Source organism: Hyalella azteca, unplaced genomic scaffold (assembly GCF_000764305.2).
Source record: "Hyalella azteca isolate HAZT.00-mixed unplaced genomic scaffold, Hazt_2.0.2 contig15830, whole genome shotgun sequence".
NCBI lineage: Eukaryota > Metazoa > Arthropoda > Malacostraca > Amphipoda > Hyalellidae > Hyalella > Hyalella azteca.
This window is the reverse complement of record NW_025945665.1, coordinates 12,578-32,383: the sequence shown is the minus strand read 5'-3', so window position 1 is coordinate 32,383 and position 19,806 is coordinate 12,578. Positions and strand designations below refer to the sequence as shown.

At 37.4% G+C, this 19,806-nt stretch overlaps 1 protein-coding gene across 1 annotated transcript in view; it reads right to left on the bottom strand.

Moving 5' to 3' along the window:
* The window catches only part of LOC108671487 (neuroligin-2-like), a gene marked incomplete at its 3' end in the record, with an annotated part of 29,857 nt that extends 11,073 nt beyond the window's left edge, over positions 1-18,784 (bottom strand). Inside the window, exons 1-4 of the mRNA XM_018159040.1 lie at positions 18,426-18,784; positions 18,115-18,185; positions 7,555-7,695; positions 3,966-4,166 (exon numbers count right to left, since the gene is read on the bottom strand). Coding sequence (XP_018014529.1) covers positions 3,966-4,166; positions 7,555-7,695; positions 18,115-18,185; positions 18,426-18,784 — 772 coding nt within the window. The remainder of the gene's footprint in view (positions 1-3,965; positions 4,167-7,554; positions 7,696-18,114; positions 18,186-18,425) is intronic.
* Positions 18,785-19,806: the final 1,022 nt, after the last annotated feature.

The following is a 19,806-nucleotide window of genomic DNA, read 5'->3' as shown; positions in this document are numbered from 1 at the left end:
TTATTTCCAAACATATTTGCCAAACTGGATAGAAAAGTTGCATTTACATACAGTTTTTCTATCAATTCTTGGCCCCTCCATCTTAATAATAGTAGACCGGAGCTTAGGAGCACGTTAAGTTATTTCCCAAGATTATGAATTTTCTCTCATAGGGAGAATGTTTTTACCGATTTAGCGACAGAAAGGTGTGTGCTTGACTTTCCTGAGAATCTACACATCGTATAACACTGTTTTATTCAGCTCATATGTAGAAATATAGGGGATCCTATGTAAATACCTAGAGCTATTAAAGCAGTTCAAGATACCGCTTTGGTTTTTGCAAAAATAAATAAAAAATTCAGCTCTTTGTCACAGGCAGTTTCTAGTCATTCAAACAGGCTTAGTTATCAAATCTACATTTGATGAGGGAGCCGCACCCGCCACGCTCTGCTAGATCGATTAATGTTCAGTGTTCAAAAACCAGAGTGTTCATAATTTCGTGATTAATTTAAGTTTCTTGGAAAATTTTCTAAACGGTATCAGGATATAAATATTCAATCCCTATCAAAATTATTCGAGAGCATCGATAGTATGTTTTCTAATCTCCTTTGCTTCTTAAATTGGTTCCTCAACACTTTTCTGAGAGCAACAAAAATTTTAGCCTGAATTTTTATTGCACAGTTTACAATAATTCGAAAATCCTGTTGTTTTCATCAATGTTACATACGACCCGTTGACTTGGATATAATTGGCTCAAGAAGAAAAGTTAACTCGTGAATAACATAGAGTTTACGTTGTGGTGCTTGAGAAGTGAACTCATGCTTGATGCAATCAAAGCTCTAGGTCGTGTTCCCGGGCGCTAATTAATTCCATCCTTGCATATTACTTATATTACATATTACTTTGCTTACGTACAGCATAAGGGCCGCACATAGTTACGTACCGGGAGCTGCACTATGGTAGCAATATTCGAGGCGTTGTATATTGAGGAACTTTTTTGCTGTTCATAGAGAGAATAAACTGAATTTGCTACAACAAAAAAAGAGACCCTTAAAAGTGTATTCTACGTTATCCCCAGAATAATGCCATATTTCGTCACTTGGGACGAAATCAGCCGGTATTTATGTGATGGTATTCATGCAGTAATTGTAGTTTCACTATGATTGGGTACGTAATGTTTGCCTAATGCAGAAAGCGCGTGTCATCTAAATTGAACAAATCCGGAATAAATTTCCTGAAGTCATCAAATCAATAATGGTTTTAAAATTCCCTCTTCTGGCCTAATTGATATGCCAGTGAATTAAATCAAGTTAGGCCGACTACAAAATTGTTCATGAAATTTAAGTACAACGATTTCGTTTTCTTCCTCATTTGTTTAACTAATTGCTCAGTTTGTAATTATTCTTAGATATTTCTTTAGATGAACTATTTGATAAGCAAACAAACGGGCATTCCTAGGTGAAAACTTTGAATACCATCTGTTTGACTTTCGAGTGCATGAAAACGTGAAATATATTGTTTAATGTCAAAGAACTATCAAGCGGATATTAAATTTGACGTTGAATAAATCCTTCCAATGGTTGTGATGTAATCAAGTGTGGAAGAATCGAGTAATTATTGAGAATATATTATGGTCCTCTTCTTGCATAGATAGCCTTTAAATCTCTCAAATATTTCTTACATTATATCCAAAGATTGCGTAAAATCAACCCAAGCATTCACTCCGTAGGCAGGCAATCAGCCTTGAGAGCAGCAATCAACGGCCGACCCTGCCAATCATTTCACAGGGACTCGCTATTACTCAAAACTATGGCGCTGTTCGCAGAGTTAGAGCTTGGAGTTCGTTGCTGGCTTCAAAATCAAGAGTGAGTTACAAAATGTTGCCCAGACCGGCACATGCATGGCTGTTAGCTCTAAAAGTTGATACGGCAGCGAAAAATATCGTTTGTCATTTCCGTGAATTCCTGTTAGCCTTTGAACTGAAAATTTTGGAAAGCTAACCTATAATGAAAAGAATTGTCTCTGAATGAAAAACTACTAAAGGTAGATTCGATCATATAAAATCTCCAAAGCTAAACCAGCATTTTTTTTGCGTTGCAAGGATAACTATTGCAGTGATCACTCGCATTAAACTATCCTATAACGATTCATTCAAAGGCATAAATTTACCACAGAAAATATTATCTGAATATTATTATTTTTTTTATTACCAACTCTTCCCTGATAAGAGCATGTAAAATATACTACACAAAAAGCTGTCGTGAGAAAAATTTTTGCATACAAGCTCTGCCACATAAAAGATATTTCTTACAAAACATGAGGGTAGAGCACGGCACCTTTAGAAACTCGGTATAGCGCAACCCGATTGTGTCTTGGCAGTTGAAACATATATGAATAACTTATACTTGTGCCGCCGCGACAGTTCCTTTCTACCAACAGCACTCCCCATAAACGATGAGAAAATATCATTAGATGCTTCTGAATATGCATTTTAATAGTTTTTATATTATATCAATAGATTACAGATTTAATCCATAAGAAATAAGGAAAAATAAGCACTAAATTCCATACTGGGAGATATTATCCTTTCTTGCATATATTTGATTTTTTTTTTGTATTTCGTGTGACTGAGTGTAATTTCTGCATAGCATACGAAACCTTTTTGAAACTATTTTTTCTATTACATAGATGAACAAACACGGGTGAGTATATAGGTTATTACACAGAAAGTCAAAAAAGCATTGATAAAATTATATTACTTCATCAGCAAACCAGGTGCATAATTTATTACATTGCAAACTAAAACGCCCACCTACCTATATACCCTACCGGCGCAATGATAAATCACAGGTGTCCAACAACAAATTACACTCTCAACACTCTTTCCCGATCACTCAACGTGTGGTATCCACATTCTTGTATTTGCTTTGCCATTTGCCAACCTGCATGATATGGCGTAACACCTACGAAGCTCACTATGCAAATTCTTCTACATGTCCAGTATGCCACTCGCTAGTCTAATAATGCATTTGGCCTACCACTTTATTTCTCCACAAATAATTAATCTTACAATATGCAAGTATTACAGCTGACTTCGTATACCCTTCTCTAGGCAAAATATTTAAGGCCACCGATATATTATGTCGATCATACACTATGTCTATGATTCAATAGATCTATTGTAAAGTAGTCCTATCTCATTCTATGTTTACCCAAAATTAGGCTTATCATATATTCGTACTAAGCTAATTATCACCAGAGGTGTCAACTACTCACTTTAGCTCCCAATACACTGGACATAGCATATAATGTCTTTTACTCATTGGGCTATCAACTCACTGGGAACATCACACACTTATATGTCTATACTAGGGTAGCTAGTCATCTCATCATACGAGACATTTCGTCATCGACACATTTCACCACTATGGCATTTCATCATTGTACTAAGTGCATTTTGCAAACATCAGTACATGTAGGTGTAAATAAATATGTAACATGCTAAACCATTAGATATCATATAGGTAATAAATTACATATATTGTGTGATACACGTACCATTCTGGGGTTAGGTTCAAGGCAGGAACCAGTTCATTTGGAAACCAACACAAAGGTTAGGTTATTAGGTGAAATTAGGTTGGGTTAGGTTGGGTTAGGTTAAGTTAGTACAGGTTACACCTACAGTCTCAACTTTTTGCAAAATGCACTTTATGCAGCAATGAAATGTTATGGTTATGAAACGTGCAATGATGAATTGCTATAACGATGAAATGTTCAATTATTAATTGCTGTATTTGTGAAATGTTTCGACGTTGAAATGTGGTATTTGGCTCAAGACAAATGTCAAACACCGAGACAAGATGACGAGAGAATGGACGAGACAATATGATGAGATGTCAGGAAACCCTCTACCACTCACTTGCCCCATAAAATTCTAAGCCTAGCGTACGCTAGGCCAGCACTCTACCTACAATACGACGGCTCACCTGGCACCAGCACCGGAGACACCATGAGGTAGGTGATGCAGGCCGCCCCTGCTGCATGTCCAAATAACGTCACTCTGCCGGGATCGCCACCAAAAGCCGCAATATTTTCGTGCACCCACGACAGCGCGGCAAGCTGGTCCATCAGCCCCTGGTTGCCCACCACCTTGCGTGTTGACCCCGTCGGTGATGTATTCAGGAATCCTAAAGGTTAAAAAAGTCAAAAAAGTTATATCACTTACCTGAACATCACCATAGCGTTGCGCAGCGAGTTATACCTTATTGGAATAAAAACAGCGGTGCTGCCATTCTAAGGTCTTAAAGTTTCAAAATTTTCTGTATTATGTAGAGTTTCATATCCATCCATCGTGACTGAACTTCTTTGTAAAATTATTACATTTTTCGTTTGAGTTTCCTGCCAAAATTTTGCTTATTCATAATGTTTTGCCATGAGCTCCAGGACACACAAGGAATATTCCAAATAATCCAATGATGAGGCTTTCTGTCTTCCGAATAAACCAGTACGTTCTTTCTAAGTTAATGATTAAATAGGGATTTCTCCATAGGAAATCGATTTTTTTCGGTCGACTTCAAAGATTTGCTCCATTGATATTGAACTTTCTAACCTCACTCCGGTAAGCCTTCTTGCCGCTGCCGTCCGATAGGCTGCTTCGTCGTCCGCATCCCAGCAGGCATCTGACGTTGAAACAACGTTGATTATTGGTTGATTTTAGGTTGAAATGTTGAACAACCAAAATTAAACGTCATATCAACGTCGAAATCTGACCAACACTAGAAGGATCGTAAAACAACCTTTTTTCAACGTTGAAACAACGTCGATATTGGTACGTTGAATGTTTATTTATTTTTAAACGTCCGATCAACGTCGAAATCTGACCAACACTAGAAGGATCGTAAAGCAACCTTATTTCAACGTTGAAACAACGTCGATATTGGTACGTTGAATGTTTATTTATTTTTAAACGTCCGATCAACGTCGAAATCTGACCAAAACTAGAACGGACGTAAAACAACCTTATTTCAACGTTGAAACAACGTCGATATTGGTACGTTGAATGTTTATTCGTTTTTAAACGTCCGATCAACGTCGACACTGACCACAACTAGAACGGACGTAGAACAACCTTAATTCAACGCTGAAACAACGTCGATATTAGTTCGTTGAATGTTTATTTATTTTTAATCGTCCGATCTACGTCGAAAACTGACCAAAACTAGAACAGACATAAAACAACCTTATTTCAGCGTTGAAACAACGTCGATATCGGTGCGTTGATTGCTTAGCTATTTACCAGCATGAAAATAATGTTATCACACCAACATTGTATGAAATAAATATACATAAGTGAACGATTAATGACAGGGAATGCATTTCAATTTTCAAGGAGTCGAACAATTCTTTAGCTTATTTTATTGCTCATGCACGTGAGCTTATGTGGTCAAGGTTGCTAAGGCTTCGCGCGGTCTCCAGCGATCCCGGGTTCGAATCCTGCTACGGACGAAAAACAGATTGGTTCTTCAACGTTGATTCAACTAGAGAATTTGACGCTGCAGCAATGTCGTAGTAGCAACATTGATTCCACGTTGCATTGTAACGTCAGTGCGACGTTTCATGAGAGACGTTGCTTCAATTTTCATTCTAAACCACTTTTCACCCCGATCTCAATGTCGTAATAGGTAGTTGTTTCAACGTCGATTCAACCATAGAATTCAACGTTGAAGTAGCAACATTGTCAACTTTGCATTGTAACGTCAGTACGACGTTTCATGAAAGATGTCGCTTCAGTTTTCATTCTAAACCTCATTTAACCCCGATCTGAACGTCGTAATAGGTAGTTGATTCAACCGCCTAATGCCTGCTGGGATCGGTGGGTCCGTAAAATTGAAAATTCGCGGATGCATCAGCATATTTGGGCCGGGTCCATTTGTCGCGGTCGCCGCTGCCGCAAATAAAATAGAGGCGCAATTAGGGTGTGCTATTGGAATAATATATTATCAGTATTTGGGCACTATTGGCTACTGGGCAGTATTGGTGTGAGGCATTATTGGCAACCGTTATCTACACCCTATATTAAACTCATCCACAGGACATACCTACTGAATACTCGAACTATCAATAACTTGAATTTTCGTGCTCTATTTCCAGGTACTCGTATTCATCTTAATTGCCTCCAGAGGAATTTAAACCTAATTCTCGGTATGCAGAACTTTGAAAAACGAATCATTTAATAGGCGTCCTTATGGACCAGCTCAGCTTAACTTGCAGGCTATGGCTGAATTACGTCAAGATAAACCAAGTTCTAGAATCTGCCTTCCATAAACTTTTTGGAATTGGCCCGAGTAATAGCTTGAAACTGATACGCATCGTTTATGCCGACTTAACTAGATGTGGACTCGATAAACAGGCTATAGATGTGCGTCGACCTTAACTAGAAAAATTTTGTTATTTTCAAGAATTGTTTTGCCGCATAATTTGATTGCAATCAATCAAACCTTTTACTTACGCAAGTTTCAGCAGTATCACCATTCATTGAATAACGGTGACTGACACATGATATTTGAAACCACGAAATACAATTCTTCGTTTCTTGTGAAGTAAAACAGTAGTAATTAAGCCAGTCTGGAGTGAGATCTATCAGCATCTGGTCCCTACTTTACTACTAAGGATCACTGGTGTAATTTAATGAGTCAGGTTTCAATAGATTTTCACGAAGAACCATGTATAGTTTATTTCGAATATTAAAAGGCAGCAGTCGAGAATAATCGAGTGCCTGGAAATGACTCGTATTCTCTGTACAGTATGTTATTGAGGTTTGCAACAACAACCTATAGGTGACCAACGGTCTCAGCCGGTAGTTGGACGTAACTATCACCATCAGGATTATCACCTAACTGTCCCAGAAGGTAAATGATAGCGGCCAAGACCATTGAAACTCTCAACTGGGGGTCCGTCAGGCCAGTAGTTTAGCGTGACCACCGTTTGGACTTTCTCCCAAAGGTCCTAATTTGTGAGTAGAGCGTGACCACCACCATTAGGACTCACACCTAACGGTGTAAGACTGTAGTTGATGTCGACCACAACCATTATAACTCACCCCTAACTGTCCTAGCCTAAAGTTGAGCTCAATCACAACTATAAGGACTCTCATCTAGCGGTCCCAGCATGTAACTGTAGCATGACCATCCCCATATGGACTCTCCCTCCTAGCTGTCCTACACCTGTAGTTGAGCGTGGCCACCACCATAGGACTCTTACCTAGCGGTCCTAGTCTGTAGTTGTAGCGTGTACACCACCATTAGGACTCGCACCCAGCGGCCCCACTCTGAAGCTGCAGCGTGAGAACAAACACTAGGTCTCTCACCTAACTATGCCAGTCTGCAGCTTGGCGTGCATATCACGATTATTACTCTCACTTAGCGGTCCCAGCCTGTAGTTGAGTGTAACCAAAACCATTAGGGAATCTCACCTAGAGGTCCCAGCCTATAGTTGAGCGTGACCACAACCAAAAGGACTCACACCTAACGGTCGCAGCCTGTAGTCGAGCTTCACCACAACCATTGGGAATCTCACCTAGAGGTCCCAGCCTGTAGTTGAGCGTGACCACTACCAACCGGCCATAGCTGGCCAGCACGGTTCCATCGTACAAGTTCCCGGAGCCCCACCAGAAGGCTTCGCCTTGGATGAACACCATAACGGGGTACGATCCGCCTCCTGCGTGGAAAAAAATCAGAAAATTCGCTCATTAGTCGCGATCATTAACAAGAAAAATTGTTGAACATTGGGTAGCATGACACGTTTGCATGTCATCTTAATTATTGATCTAATTATTAGTCATTTATATTTAAATTTTATCGAATTTGTGTCATTTATTTCTAAAAGGCACAGATAATAAATTGATTAGTCTAATTTAAAGTATCGTAGCATGCTGCGATTCTTGCTATTAGAGCAAGAACCGCAGATATTCATATTTTCAAATAACGGCTCTCTGGTTTACGATAAACGCATCGGAGATATTCTTCTAATATGAATGTTTTTTAATCAAAATCAGCATAGATATTATTATATAGTATGTTCAAGGAAGACCGTTTTCGTGTGAAAGTTTCCAAAGGATCATGGACTAAAAAAATCTTAACGCATAGTAAATAATTTTTTGCTTGTGCTGTTAATACATTAGAGTACAAGAAAAATTATTGAAAAAATAACATTAATTCCAATAGTACATTTCTCAAATCATTATTTGTGGTATCATAGGAGAGGGCATGTTCCCATTAGCCATGAATAAAATTCATAAAAATGGGATAGAATTAACAGACGAACTTCATTCGAAACATACATTAGCAGAAGACGGTTATTTTAACGGGCTCTGAACGTAAGAGAACGAGGGATACTAATTCAAGCATTCAATTTTCCAGATAATATGCTTGAATCTTTCTCGAACGCTGCTTTGAATCGCCGGAACGATTCAAAATCTGCCTTCAATTCCCAGCTCTCTGAAATGCAGGGTTCCTTTAACCAGTTAAATTTAGCGTGAACTACGCACCAGTTTGCATAATTGCCAGCGAGGTGCACGTCAATAAAAAAACTCTACGGAAGACGGCGTCATCCTTGGCCCAACCAAAAGTGATATCGGGGCTCCTGGGTTTAAATGACGCAACCCTACCCTGTTCCCATTTAAAACGAGCACCGGAAAATATTTCAGTTTGGCATGAATTGCTTTTGCCTATTTCGATTCTTTCAGAAATCCATATAATACTGATTTGGTTTGAAAAACCATGAATGTTGAATTTTTTATATATTTTAATGAGAAAATAACCCACATTGCAGGCCAAATAATAATTGTTTGAATTTGAGGAAAATATTCAGTGATACAGGAAAGTTAATGTGGAAAAAAACATCTGAAATACAATAAACGAGAAAAAAATATCAAACAGTCTTGCTGAGTCCTCATTTTTTGTACTGGATTCAGCCTATTCTTTTCAGTCGCAGAATATTAATAAAAATATGGTTAATATTTAGTGTTGTACAGCAATTCTCAGAACTTGTATCATATATATGCATATGACTGAGTCTAATATGTTTTATGACCGGGTGAATCGTGTAAGTGAGATCAATAGAAGCTAAGCTAAATGTGGTTGATATAAATGCGTCGTGCGCAGTATAGGCATTGTTTTTATTAGACAAATTGGCTATAAGAAGTGAAAAAATATAAAATAAGCCCGAAGAATTTTTTCAATGCAGTAAAAGTTAATAAAAATATGGAACGAAACATCACGACTAATGCAGAAGTAAAATACCGAACCCAAGCATGCATATCGATGGTATAACATTACTGGAGTTACCTGTTTTTTTGTGTGATAAATTTCCATGTTTATCCCAAGTGTTTCATGACCAACGTTAACCGGATATTACTGTCTCACAAGTCAAATGACTCAAAATTCATATCATTGAATCTATCCTTACTATAGATTCGGTTCCGAACAAACAATACCTAGACCTCATGCACAATGCTATACTAACAAAACTTGCTGACGTCATCCTGAAGCCAGTAAAATTACTATTTGTGTAGCCAACAATCGGAAGTGTTTGTGTTCACCTCAATGGCAGGGATATTTTTAGTATCTTTCACCCGTAATTATGTGTTGAAAGGTTTCTATTAGGTTGTGTTGATCAATGTCTAGCCAGTAAAAATTTCGTCAGTAGAAATTTGGGGCAAATAAGTGATTTCTGATTAATAAGCAATATTTTTTTCGACTATACGTTACAGGATACTCAAATTCTTGACATCTTTGAAGATAATATCAAATGTAAATAGCGCTTAAGCAGTATTCATTCTAACTGTCTTCGAATCAGATCGGTCAGTGGGCATGTAGAATTAGGAAGTTTAAATTATCATTGTATTATTTCTATTTAACGCGTCATAATAAACAGAAATATCTTGCTTATATAATAATAATTATTAAAAAATTAGTATTACGAGTATTATTACTAAGACAATCATTCATGGCATTTACATTTTTTTTATTTCGATCCGACGACAGTCGTGCCGTTGGCAATTATGTCGCTGAAATGACTCTCCGCCTGTTTGAACCTTGCTTCGATTTCCGTACTAATATCTCCCAAAGCCATAAAAAGCGCGCAGCGTTCATCATTTGACCCTAGAGGGCAGTAAGTGAAATAAGCTCGATAAATTTAATCCTTATCTTTAAGACGATAAACTCAGACGCCATCTCTATTTTTGCGTCGATGAGCAGCATCGACGCTCACCAAACCGTTTCCGTAATTACGCAAGGCCCCTTGCAAAAATTCGGCAGCGCTCTGTGCGAAGATTTGCGGATTTTCGCTTTCCACCGTCAATAACGGTGAAGGAATGTGATTTTTGGTCTCGCTGAGCAGTGATAAGGAAAGCTTAGTCGGCCATCGACCTAAAGACAAGACGGCGAGAAAATCCTCACTGAGAGAAATGGGCGGGTCTGGATGACCCACTTTGATGAGTCAACCGCGTCTGAAAATCGATGCACTTTTTTGACTCACTTGCCCCATTTGTGGGTCATACTGACCCATTAAATTTCAAGCATGACTCACTTGTGGCGTTAAATCGCTCTCACGCTCAGATGCTAACTACGTATCCATGCTACGGGTGGCGTCATAAGGGATTTGACGTCACAAGTGAGTCATGCCTGGAATTTAATGGGTCAGTATGACCCACAAATGGGGCAAGTGAGTCAAAAAAGTGCATCGATTTTCGGACGCGGTTGACTCATCAAAGTGGGTCATCCAGACCCGCCCATTTCTCTCAGTGCTGGCCTCATAAAGCTTGAGTTGCGACCTCATTAGAATATTTGCTTCCTGAGGCCTTTGCGAGAAGTGAGCAGACGCTGAAAAGGACTACGGATGAAAGTTTGGTAGAATGTGAGACCTGGATAAATTGGGAACATTTTTTCTGTTGCAGACTAAGTAGTTATACGCTCGGCAAGTGGACCGACTCAGCTGGGTATATGGAGTAAAATTCAAATGGTGCGTGCAATGTAGTTGAATGGTGCAGGCTGTTGGGGGAAATGGCCGATGTTGCAATTTGGGCAGATGTCATTAGAATGTAGAGTGATAGATAGTGTTTAAATTGAAATTGATCGAAATAAAATTTCATGCAATGCTGCGATTAAGGTGATGTGCTTAATTTGTCCGCTGATTCGAGCACAATAATGTGAGTAAGTAGGTTGACGACGAAAACTGGATTAGACTTGCGACCGATTAGTGGATCTGAGTAGATGATGAAAGCACAGTAGGTGCTACAAGCTTATAAATGTATTATTCAATCGCAGTAGGCGCTGAGAACAGGAATGTCTAGGTCTTGTCAATACTGAATTATCTGATTATGAAAGGTGAAGTTATATAGACATTCACTCGTTTAGATGTCAAGAAGCTGCATCATAACTATTGGAAACATCGTTATCCACATACTAAAATTAAGCACGTGCAATTTTACTAAATGCCATGTTTATTTGAAACATTTGATTGTATATGTATATATATATTAGTTTGAGATGGCAGAATTTGTTGATTTATACGCGTGCGATTAACGACCAGAGAATAAATTGATTTAAATTATCAAAGAGTCGGACAATTCTTCAGATGATCGAGAAAATCCTGGCCTCATAAAGCTTGAGTTGCGACCTCATTAGAATATTTGCTTCCTGAGGCCTTTGCGAGAAGTGAGCAGACGCTGAAAAGGACTACGGATGAAAGTTTGGTAGAATGTGAGACCTGGATAAATTGGGAACATTTTTTCTGTTGCAGACTAAGTAGTTATACGCTCGGCAAGTGGACCGACTCAGCTGGGTATATGGAGTAAAATTCAAATGGTGCGTGCAATGTAGTTGAATGGTGCAGGCTGTTGGGGGAAATGGCCGATGTTGCAATTTGGGCAGATGTCATTAGAATGTAGAGTGATAGATAGTGTTTAAATTGAAATTGATCGAAATAAAATTTCATGCAATGCTGCGATTAAGGTGATGTGCTTAATTTGTCCGCTGATTCGAGCACAATAATGTGAGTAAGTAGGTTGACGACGAAAACTGGATTAGACTTGCGACCGATTAGTGGATCTGAGTAGATGATGAAAGCACAGTAGGTGCTACAAGCTTATAAATGTATTATTCAATCGCAGTAGGCGCTGAGAACAGGAATGTCTAGGTCATGTCAAGACTGAATTGTCTGATGATGAAAGGTGAAATTATATAGACATTCAATCGTTTAGATGTTAAGGAGCTGCATCATAACTATTATAAACTTTGCTCTCCAAACAGCTTAAAATTAAACACGAGCTATTATCCTAACCGCTTTGTTTATTTTAAAAATTTAATTGTGTAAATAACCTACACAGATAATTCACGTGACAGGTGGTTTTACCTTAAAATTGTACTAAACAATTCCAGCAAAAATTAGTTACATCCTGATACATTGAATTCCATAATATAATTCCAACATTGGCTTGGTTTGGAAGATTTGTGCGAGTGGTTAAGAATAAAATCTTTCATTAGTCAGAACAACGCCGATGGGACACTTATACTTAATTTTTCAGGTGATCGTTTACTCTTTCCTTAGGTTTACCGTATGCAACGAAGTTGCTAAGAAAAATGGTATACTTTTTTTTGTTTTTCATATGTTTGGATAGTTGTTTTTATTTCACATTCTTGCTTCATTTTTCGAGTTAAACATCGAATCGCTACTTTAAATTAGATTTAGACCTATTTGTTATATGCTAGTTTTAGTGTTCTATTCCGAAAAATTGGAGTTTGTTTGCATTTTTCAAGAAACCTTAAACGCTGTGATTCGAGCGTAAAGGGCGCAACCGTGGATACAATATTTGTCGCAAAAGCGAGAAAGAAATAAATAGAAGCAATACAAATCTATTGAACCTGTCAATACGGCATAAAAGGATCCAATCGAAGTGGCAATGAATTCCTCACTCAAGTGAGGTTTGCCAAAATCACCGACTGCATTTGCCGTGCACTTGATTTCCTCTGAATAAATCTGGCTATCGCACCAAAAATCCCAGAAAGTTGTTTGTAAATTCTGTTGTTGTTGTTTACAAATTTTGAAAGTTCTGACTTGTCTACCATTTAGGATATTTAATTATTATATTTATTATTAATAATATTTAATTGTTGTATAGGAGATGGTAAGCTAAAATTTTAGAATTAATTATGAATTTATAAATCGAGAACTAATTATGTTAGCACATAAAAATTTGAGGTAATGAATGACAGGAAAAATATTGTAGCGTATTGCATTAATTTAACTGCATAATTTAGACCCTGAATAAAATCACGAAAATATAATTTAAACATATGATGCATGTGTGCTTCTTAAATTTTGATTGATGTTCAAAGTTCCATCCAGGTTCTGCACAAGATAAAAAGATAATATTTTTAGTTATTTATAGATTTAGAAATGCTTGCTGACATTCATGGCCATGACAAGAGAATTTTTTTTCATTTTTTGGCGATAGAAAACGCTGCAGTTTCTCTGAGGAAATATGTGCAAAAAGTTATATTGTTCACTAAAGCCGAACAAAGAATTGTTCTATAGGAGATCTCTTTTCCCGCTGCCTCCCTAAAGCGATCGGTTGCGTCAAATAAGGATATGAAATGAAACGGACTTCGAAAAACTTATGGGGATTTTGAGCTAATATAACAATGGGTCGAAAAAAATTATTTCGGGCGAGAAACGCTGGAAAAATTGCGCTTTGGCATTGTATGGCTCGCGACTATATATTTTAAAATAATTTGCATATTAACTTGACAAAATTGAAGCAATGTCTACATTGATTTTGACAAGTATTTGACAAAAGTATTTTATGTATTTGACCAAAGTATTAAGTACTTAATTAAGTACTAAATTAAGTCTGCGTAATTCAAGAGTCTTTAAGATTCAATTAAACCAATTACGTCAATCTGCATGCTAGTTAGTGGTTAATCTACCGTTGTTCAATAAAATATTACAGTTTCTTCTAATAATAACTTCAAATAAGAAAATAATAACACCCAGTCATCCATATATAATTTCACATCCTTGTACTATATTTTTAATTCTTAACTGTCCTTCAAGAACTATTAACAAAATCTCGATTTGATCATCTTAAGCTACGGTGATCACGAAGATGACCAAACTAATTCCAAAGTTGCAAGCCTGTGATTTATTTGTACCAATTTGATGTGATATTTGTTGAAATGTCAAGCCGCAACAAAATTCATAGCGACGGTGAAACCAAACTTGAATCATTTTGACTCGCGAATATCAAAGCTGCCCAACCGCTGCCATCTCCATTTTTTGGTCGTTGTAATAAGTCGCATGACAAACGTTCAGCTTGTCAATGAAACTGAACTCGAAAGATGCCTCAGAGAAAAAATTCCGGGTCGCCGCAGTTCTTCAGAATCGCGTCCAGAAATAACGAGCCTCGTCGTCTTGCAAGAAAGGCGCCGGCGATTTACTGAACCTGATCTATGAGTCATCAAATGATCTCCTGGGAGCTGAAACTTGTGAAAAGTATCCTCCCAAGAGTGATGGCCCGTCTGACGATAGATATATGGGTATACATATAGAAACTGTGAACCGGACAATTTCGGCCTCAGATGAAGAGATATCTTTATGAAATCTTACGAGAATATTGAAGCGTTTTTAGAGTGCTTTGCGTTCGCGAAATTCTGTTTGGAAATTTCTATGAAAGCGTTGGCGTTTTTTAAACTAGATTACGTTGTGAATATCAGGAAATGTGTTTGGGAGCAATATTCTTACATTCTGGAAGTTTTGACTTTCCAAAAATGAGGAACCGAAGTTTATTCCTCAAAATAAAAAGGTTTGTATATTTTCTCCTAAATTTGAGGAAATAATTAGGTGTCGAGTTCACGAAAAATTTTCCATTTTAAATATCAGAATTTATTTTTTTTTTGCCAAAATGTTTGAAAATATGAGTTTTTAGAAATTTCAATAGCATGCACGTTAAAAATCTGATCGGTGATGTTATACCAGGGATTAAAATATTTTGGCATGGCGTAATGAAGCCGCTGGTCGAAAAATGAAGGAAGGAAGCTGCGTTCACTTGACTTCGTTCTTAACCCCGCGAAGAGTTAAAAAAATTATGTACTTATATTCCAGACCGAAATTTATAGTTGATGTCTTTATTTCATTTGCAATATTCATACACTGCTTGGGGTTTACTAGTTTAGACAGATATTCACTTCGAAAAATAGGTTGTGAAACAGCGTAGTGTTAGTTTAAAATATTGGATAATAAAAAATAATTAAAGTATTAATGTCACTTATTTGCTTAAATCGCAAGTTGACTAAAAATTTAAAAGCAAAGAATAGTCCAAAAAAATTCATATCTTTATAGAAAACGTTTCGGAGTCCAGCTCCATCGTCAGTTCGTAGAATCTAGAAAATACATAGAAAGTCACAAGTTAATACAATTGAAAGCACAGAACACAATTAGAACCTAAATTTACAAGTAATAGGGCATAAAAACCTATCTATTCACAATTTCAAGGGGATAGGAGCTCACAGCTGAATTTAAACTGGGCCTAAGCTTAAANTTGTACATTTTTAAGCTTAGGCCCAGTTTAAATTCAGCTGTGAGCTCCTATCCCCTTGAAATTGTGAATAGATAGGTTTTTGTGCCCTATTACTTGTAAATTTAGGTTCTAATTGTGTTCTGTGCTTTCAATTGTATTAACTTGTGACTTTCTATGTATTTTCTAGATTCTACGAACTGACGATGGAGCTGGACTCCGAAACGTTTTCTATAAAGATATGAATTTTTGTGGACTATTCTTTGCTTTTACATTTTTAAAAAATAATTATTAACGGGATTGTAATCATTTAAGTAAAGTCACGTTGTCATAAGGTTCTCTGGAGTTTGTTAAAATCTATCTATCGTTAGAACAGTTTTCTTAGGAGCGTATGTATGTTAGAGGAGCTAGTTAGAAGCGTTTGTTGCAATAATATTGTTCGTTAAAAACGATTGTTGGAAGCGTATGTTATGTAAACCTTCGTTAGTAGCGCTCGCTAGAATCGTTCACTAAAATCGTTCGAAAACACGTGTTCGAAGCAGGACGTGTTAATGATTAATGAGAAAGAAGCTCAACGCCGATGTGCTCCAACCCAACAGGTATGAACGTGTACGTGTACACGTGTAGCTGCTCGCTGCGCTTTAGAGATGCCGGGCCGCTGTCATGCTACGTCAACGTGGCTTGAGATAAATGCGTCAACTTGAAAATAATATAAATATTGTGAAACACACATAATCGAACCATATAATTTATACTTAATGATACAATCAATTAGTGTCAATTGATCGCAATATTTCAAACACAGCATACGTGGAGCCTACACAAAATTCGCAATAAATTTACGCAGTATACAGGGTGGGGCAGAACCGATTGAGCAGTCCTGAGGCGAAATAAAAGAGTAATGGAGTTACATAAAGAAGAAAGTTTATTTTCCTCGAGGTTGGCATAACATACCATTTAGACTACTTATGTTTTGAAAACAATACCAGGAAGATGGTGGCCGTTAGCTGCAATATATATGAAAAATTGAATTCGCCATCATTTGGAAAACTTTCTTTTTCGCAACAAAATTTTTCACTGCTACTCGGAAAATTTATATCAGGAGTTACTTCACTGTAGCATGAAAAATTTGTGAACGCCCTACAACTGTCCGTCAGTTTTACTCGTACATACCGAATTCACGCTAAATTAAACGTGAATCAAAATCTTACAAGCCAAGCACGCAGAACGAAATCATGGTTTCATCTGGATCTCGCATGAACCGCAACCCAATAACTCCTTTCTACCTTGGATAAATCACAGTGGCAAATTCCTTCGTGTACTGTGCTGTTTGGGAAAACGGTTAGAGGTGGCATACAAGAGATTTACCTGCAATGTGCCATCGATGATTCAGATCCTATAAATCATCGATGATTCATCGGTGAATGCCACCTATACCCGCCACCCTCTCGATTTATTGGAGTTTTGTTGTCGATTTTTGGCAGATCTGGCCACCCACCGTTACGCCACCTGCAATCTACCATCGCCACCTATAATCATCGATGCGCCACCCTTAATTTTTACTTGGGTAAGAACCCCTCTATGTTTTCGTCTATGAAATAAACGTGGTTAGAAGACTTTTTTTAACACGTTTATAAGGAGCGTTCGGAAGAATTATTCATAATAGCCATTTCTTATAAACGTTTGCAAAGAACGGGTTCCTGCCTAGAAAATAGACGTGCCACGAGACAGTAAATTACAATGCTAGGATAATCCGCCTGTCACAGCAAGAGTGATGTTCAGTAGAAACCCTGAGAAAATATAGACCTCATAATCGCCCGAGGCTTGTAACAAGGAAATTTATTAGGGAATTACGAGCCTGCGCTACTTTAGCAAAGATAAATACCGTCTCCGCGCCGAGCTTTTCACCTGGTCTAATGTGGTCGTGATTTAAGACCAAAAAGCGAAAAGTAACGTGTAATTTGAGATTTATGATAATATATTTAGTTTCAGGCTGATTGGTGTAAGTAAATTTCATCGTGCTATGTAGTTAATTTGATAATTTATTTGTTGCAAATAGTTAGAAAATAATTGACAAAATGAATGGCGATGGAATATGCAATCTTATCTTAACAGAAATCTGAATAAAATTTTTAATAAAATATGTTCAAATTTCTACTTACGATAGATGAAGTGAAATAAAATTTCTCTAATTATTTTCAAATTTGAATCACTTCGTTGTGGAACAGAAATTAACTACGAATTATCTGCTCAAAATCCAGACTATATAATTCGCTCAGTTTTCCATTGTCGAGTCTCGTTTCTAAAATGGGTAACTTTTCCATTCACAATATTTTTTTTTGTCTGATGAGTAGAAAAAAATGAGTGAGGTATCTTTTCTGAGTGAGGTATCTTAGTGAGGTATCTTTAAATGAGTGAGGTATCTTTTCGAGGAAACTCATATATAATATTTTATTTGTCTGATGAGTACCTATAAAAAAATGAGTGAGGTATCTTTTTGAGGAAGCTCATATATAATATTTTGTTTGTCTCATGAGTAGAAAGAAATGAGTGCGTCTACTCACCGTCATGAGGCGCGTAGATGTTGAGGTAGAGGCAGTCTTCGCTCTGACGCTCAAGTTTTCGACTCTCAGATCTGGGTGCAAACATTTCATATTTAAATTAATACAATTAACAAGCACAATATTTACACGCATGTCATGGATTAAATTATTTTATTATTTGAAATAAATTAGGAAAACTGGTGTGTAATTCTGATTCATTCGTGTCAAAGGGATTTACCGATATAGCGACACCTAATTTTCATCAATGGAGTCCATTGACCAGCAAAAAATCTAAATCTATCTCATGGACAAAAATATTTAATGTTTCATACCTGAGATATTGCATTCGATCAGGTGGGAGAGACCCTCCAGGGTACCCCAAATGGGGGAGTTGCTGTGGACACACAGGGGGAAGTTCTGTGCATTTTTTCACCGCATCCCATGGCAATGGGGAGCTAGTTGGGGTAAACCGTCCTTCCCCTGTAGGAGGGCTGGCGTAGGGTACTCCCAAAAACGCCTCTACGGCGGGGAGTGTTGCTGATGAGTGTTGGCGGATAACTCCTTGTATGGGGCCATACTTGGTGGTCACCACTCTGCTCAACAGCTGGTCACACGAGCAGGTGGTTGAGAAAAACACCTGCACAACCACCTGCAGCACCAGCTGCCTCCTGGTGCTTTTTTGTTGATACATTGCCTGAATTTCCTTAGTCAGGCAAATGGGCCCGTTCTTGCTCCCATTTCAATTGAATTTTTGATTTCATACATTGTCATCCTTTGTCTTTATTTCAAAATTTTCAGGAATGCATTTTCCGCCTTATATTTTTTTGATTAATTTCAAAACATTTGGACTTCTTTTCTCTAGTTGGAAATTTTTATATTTCAGCACCTCACACGACGCAAAAGCCTAACGTTTCAGTAACCAAAGTTCAGGTTTCATTTCACTCTCACATTGTTGATGTCTGTAATAGTTAGTCAGTATATCTTTAAATATTTCAATATGAATTGATTAAACACCTCACCTCCTACGTTTCTCTCGTATGCAAACGTCATATATTCTAGCATTGTAAAATTTGCGTAATATCTTGCAATTGTCGCCTTAATTAACTGTGAAGCCTGAAACAAATATGTAAATTATGACATTTGCAGTCATATAAATGACAAATAGTTCACTGATAAGCCTAAAGCCATCTCTCTGATAAGCTGTTCAATAATACGGTTAGCGTTTCCTAAATTATTTTTGTTCTTATTTTTCTGATTTGTAATGCGATGAAATATAAGTAATGACAATTTTAATCATGTACGGATTTTCATCCTTATCCACCAGTGTTGGGAAAGATATAAAACACAGAAAATTATTTTGTCATCGACACATTATGATGTTAGATTTAGATGTTTTTTCATTTGTATTACGAAATATAAATAACGCACTGTAGAGTTCCTGGGTCGGTAAATATTGAAATTTAAATTTATTATATGTGTCAACGATGTCTCCTCCAACGCCTGTCAAAGGCCAACCTGAGGCAAAGAAGCTGGAGAAACTTGAAGCCTTCAGGGACAGGGATGCTGAAGACCCAATTAATTCAAGGAGTACAAATCGTGGATTTAACGGATGAAAATACTGAATCCAAAACGAGAACGTGATATATGCATGTCATGGGGGATCATCTTTGTACTTTCAGGAAGGCAATGATGACTGAAATTGCACATGCTTCC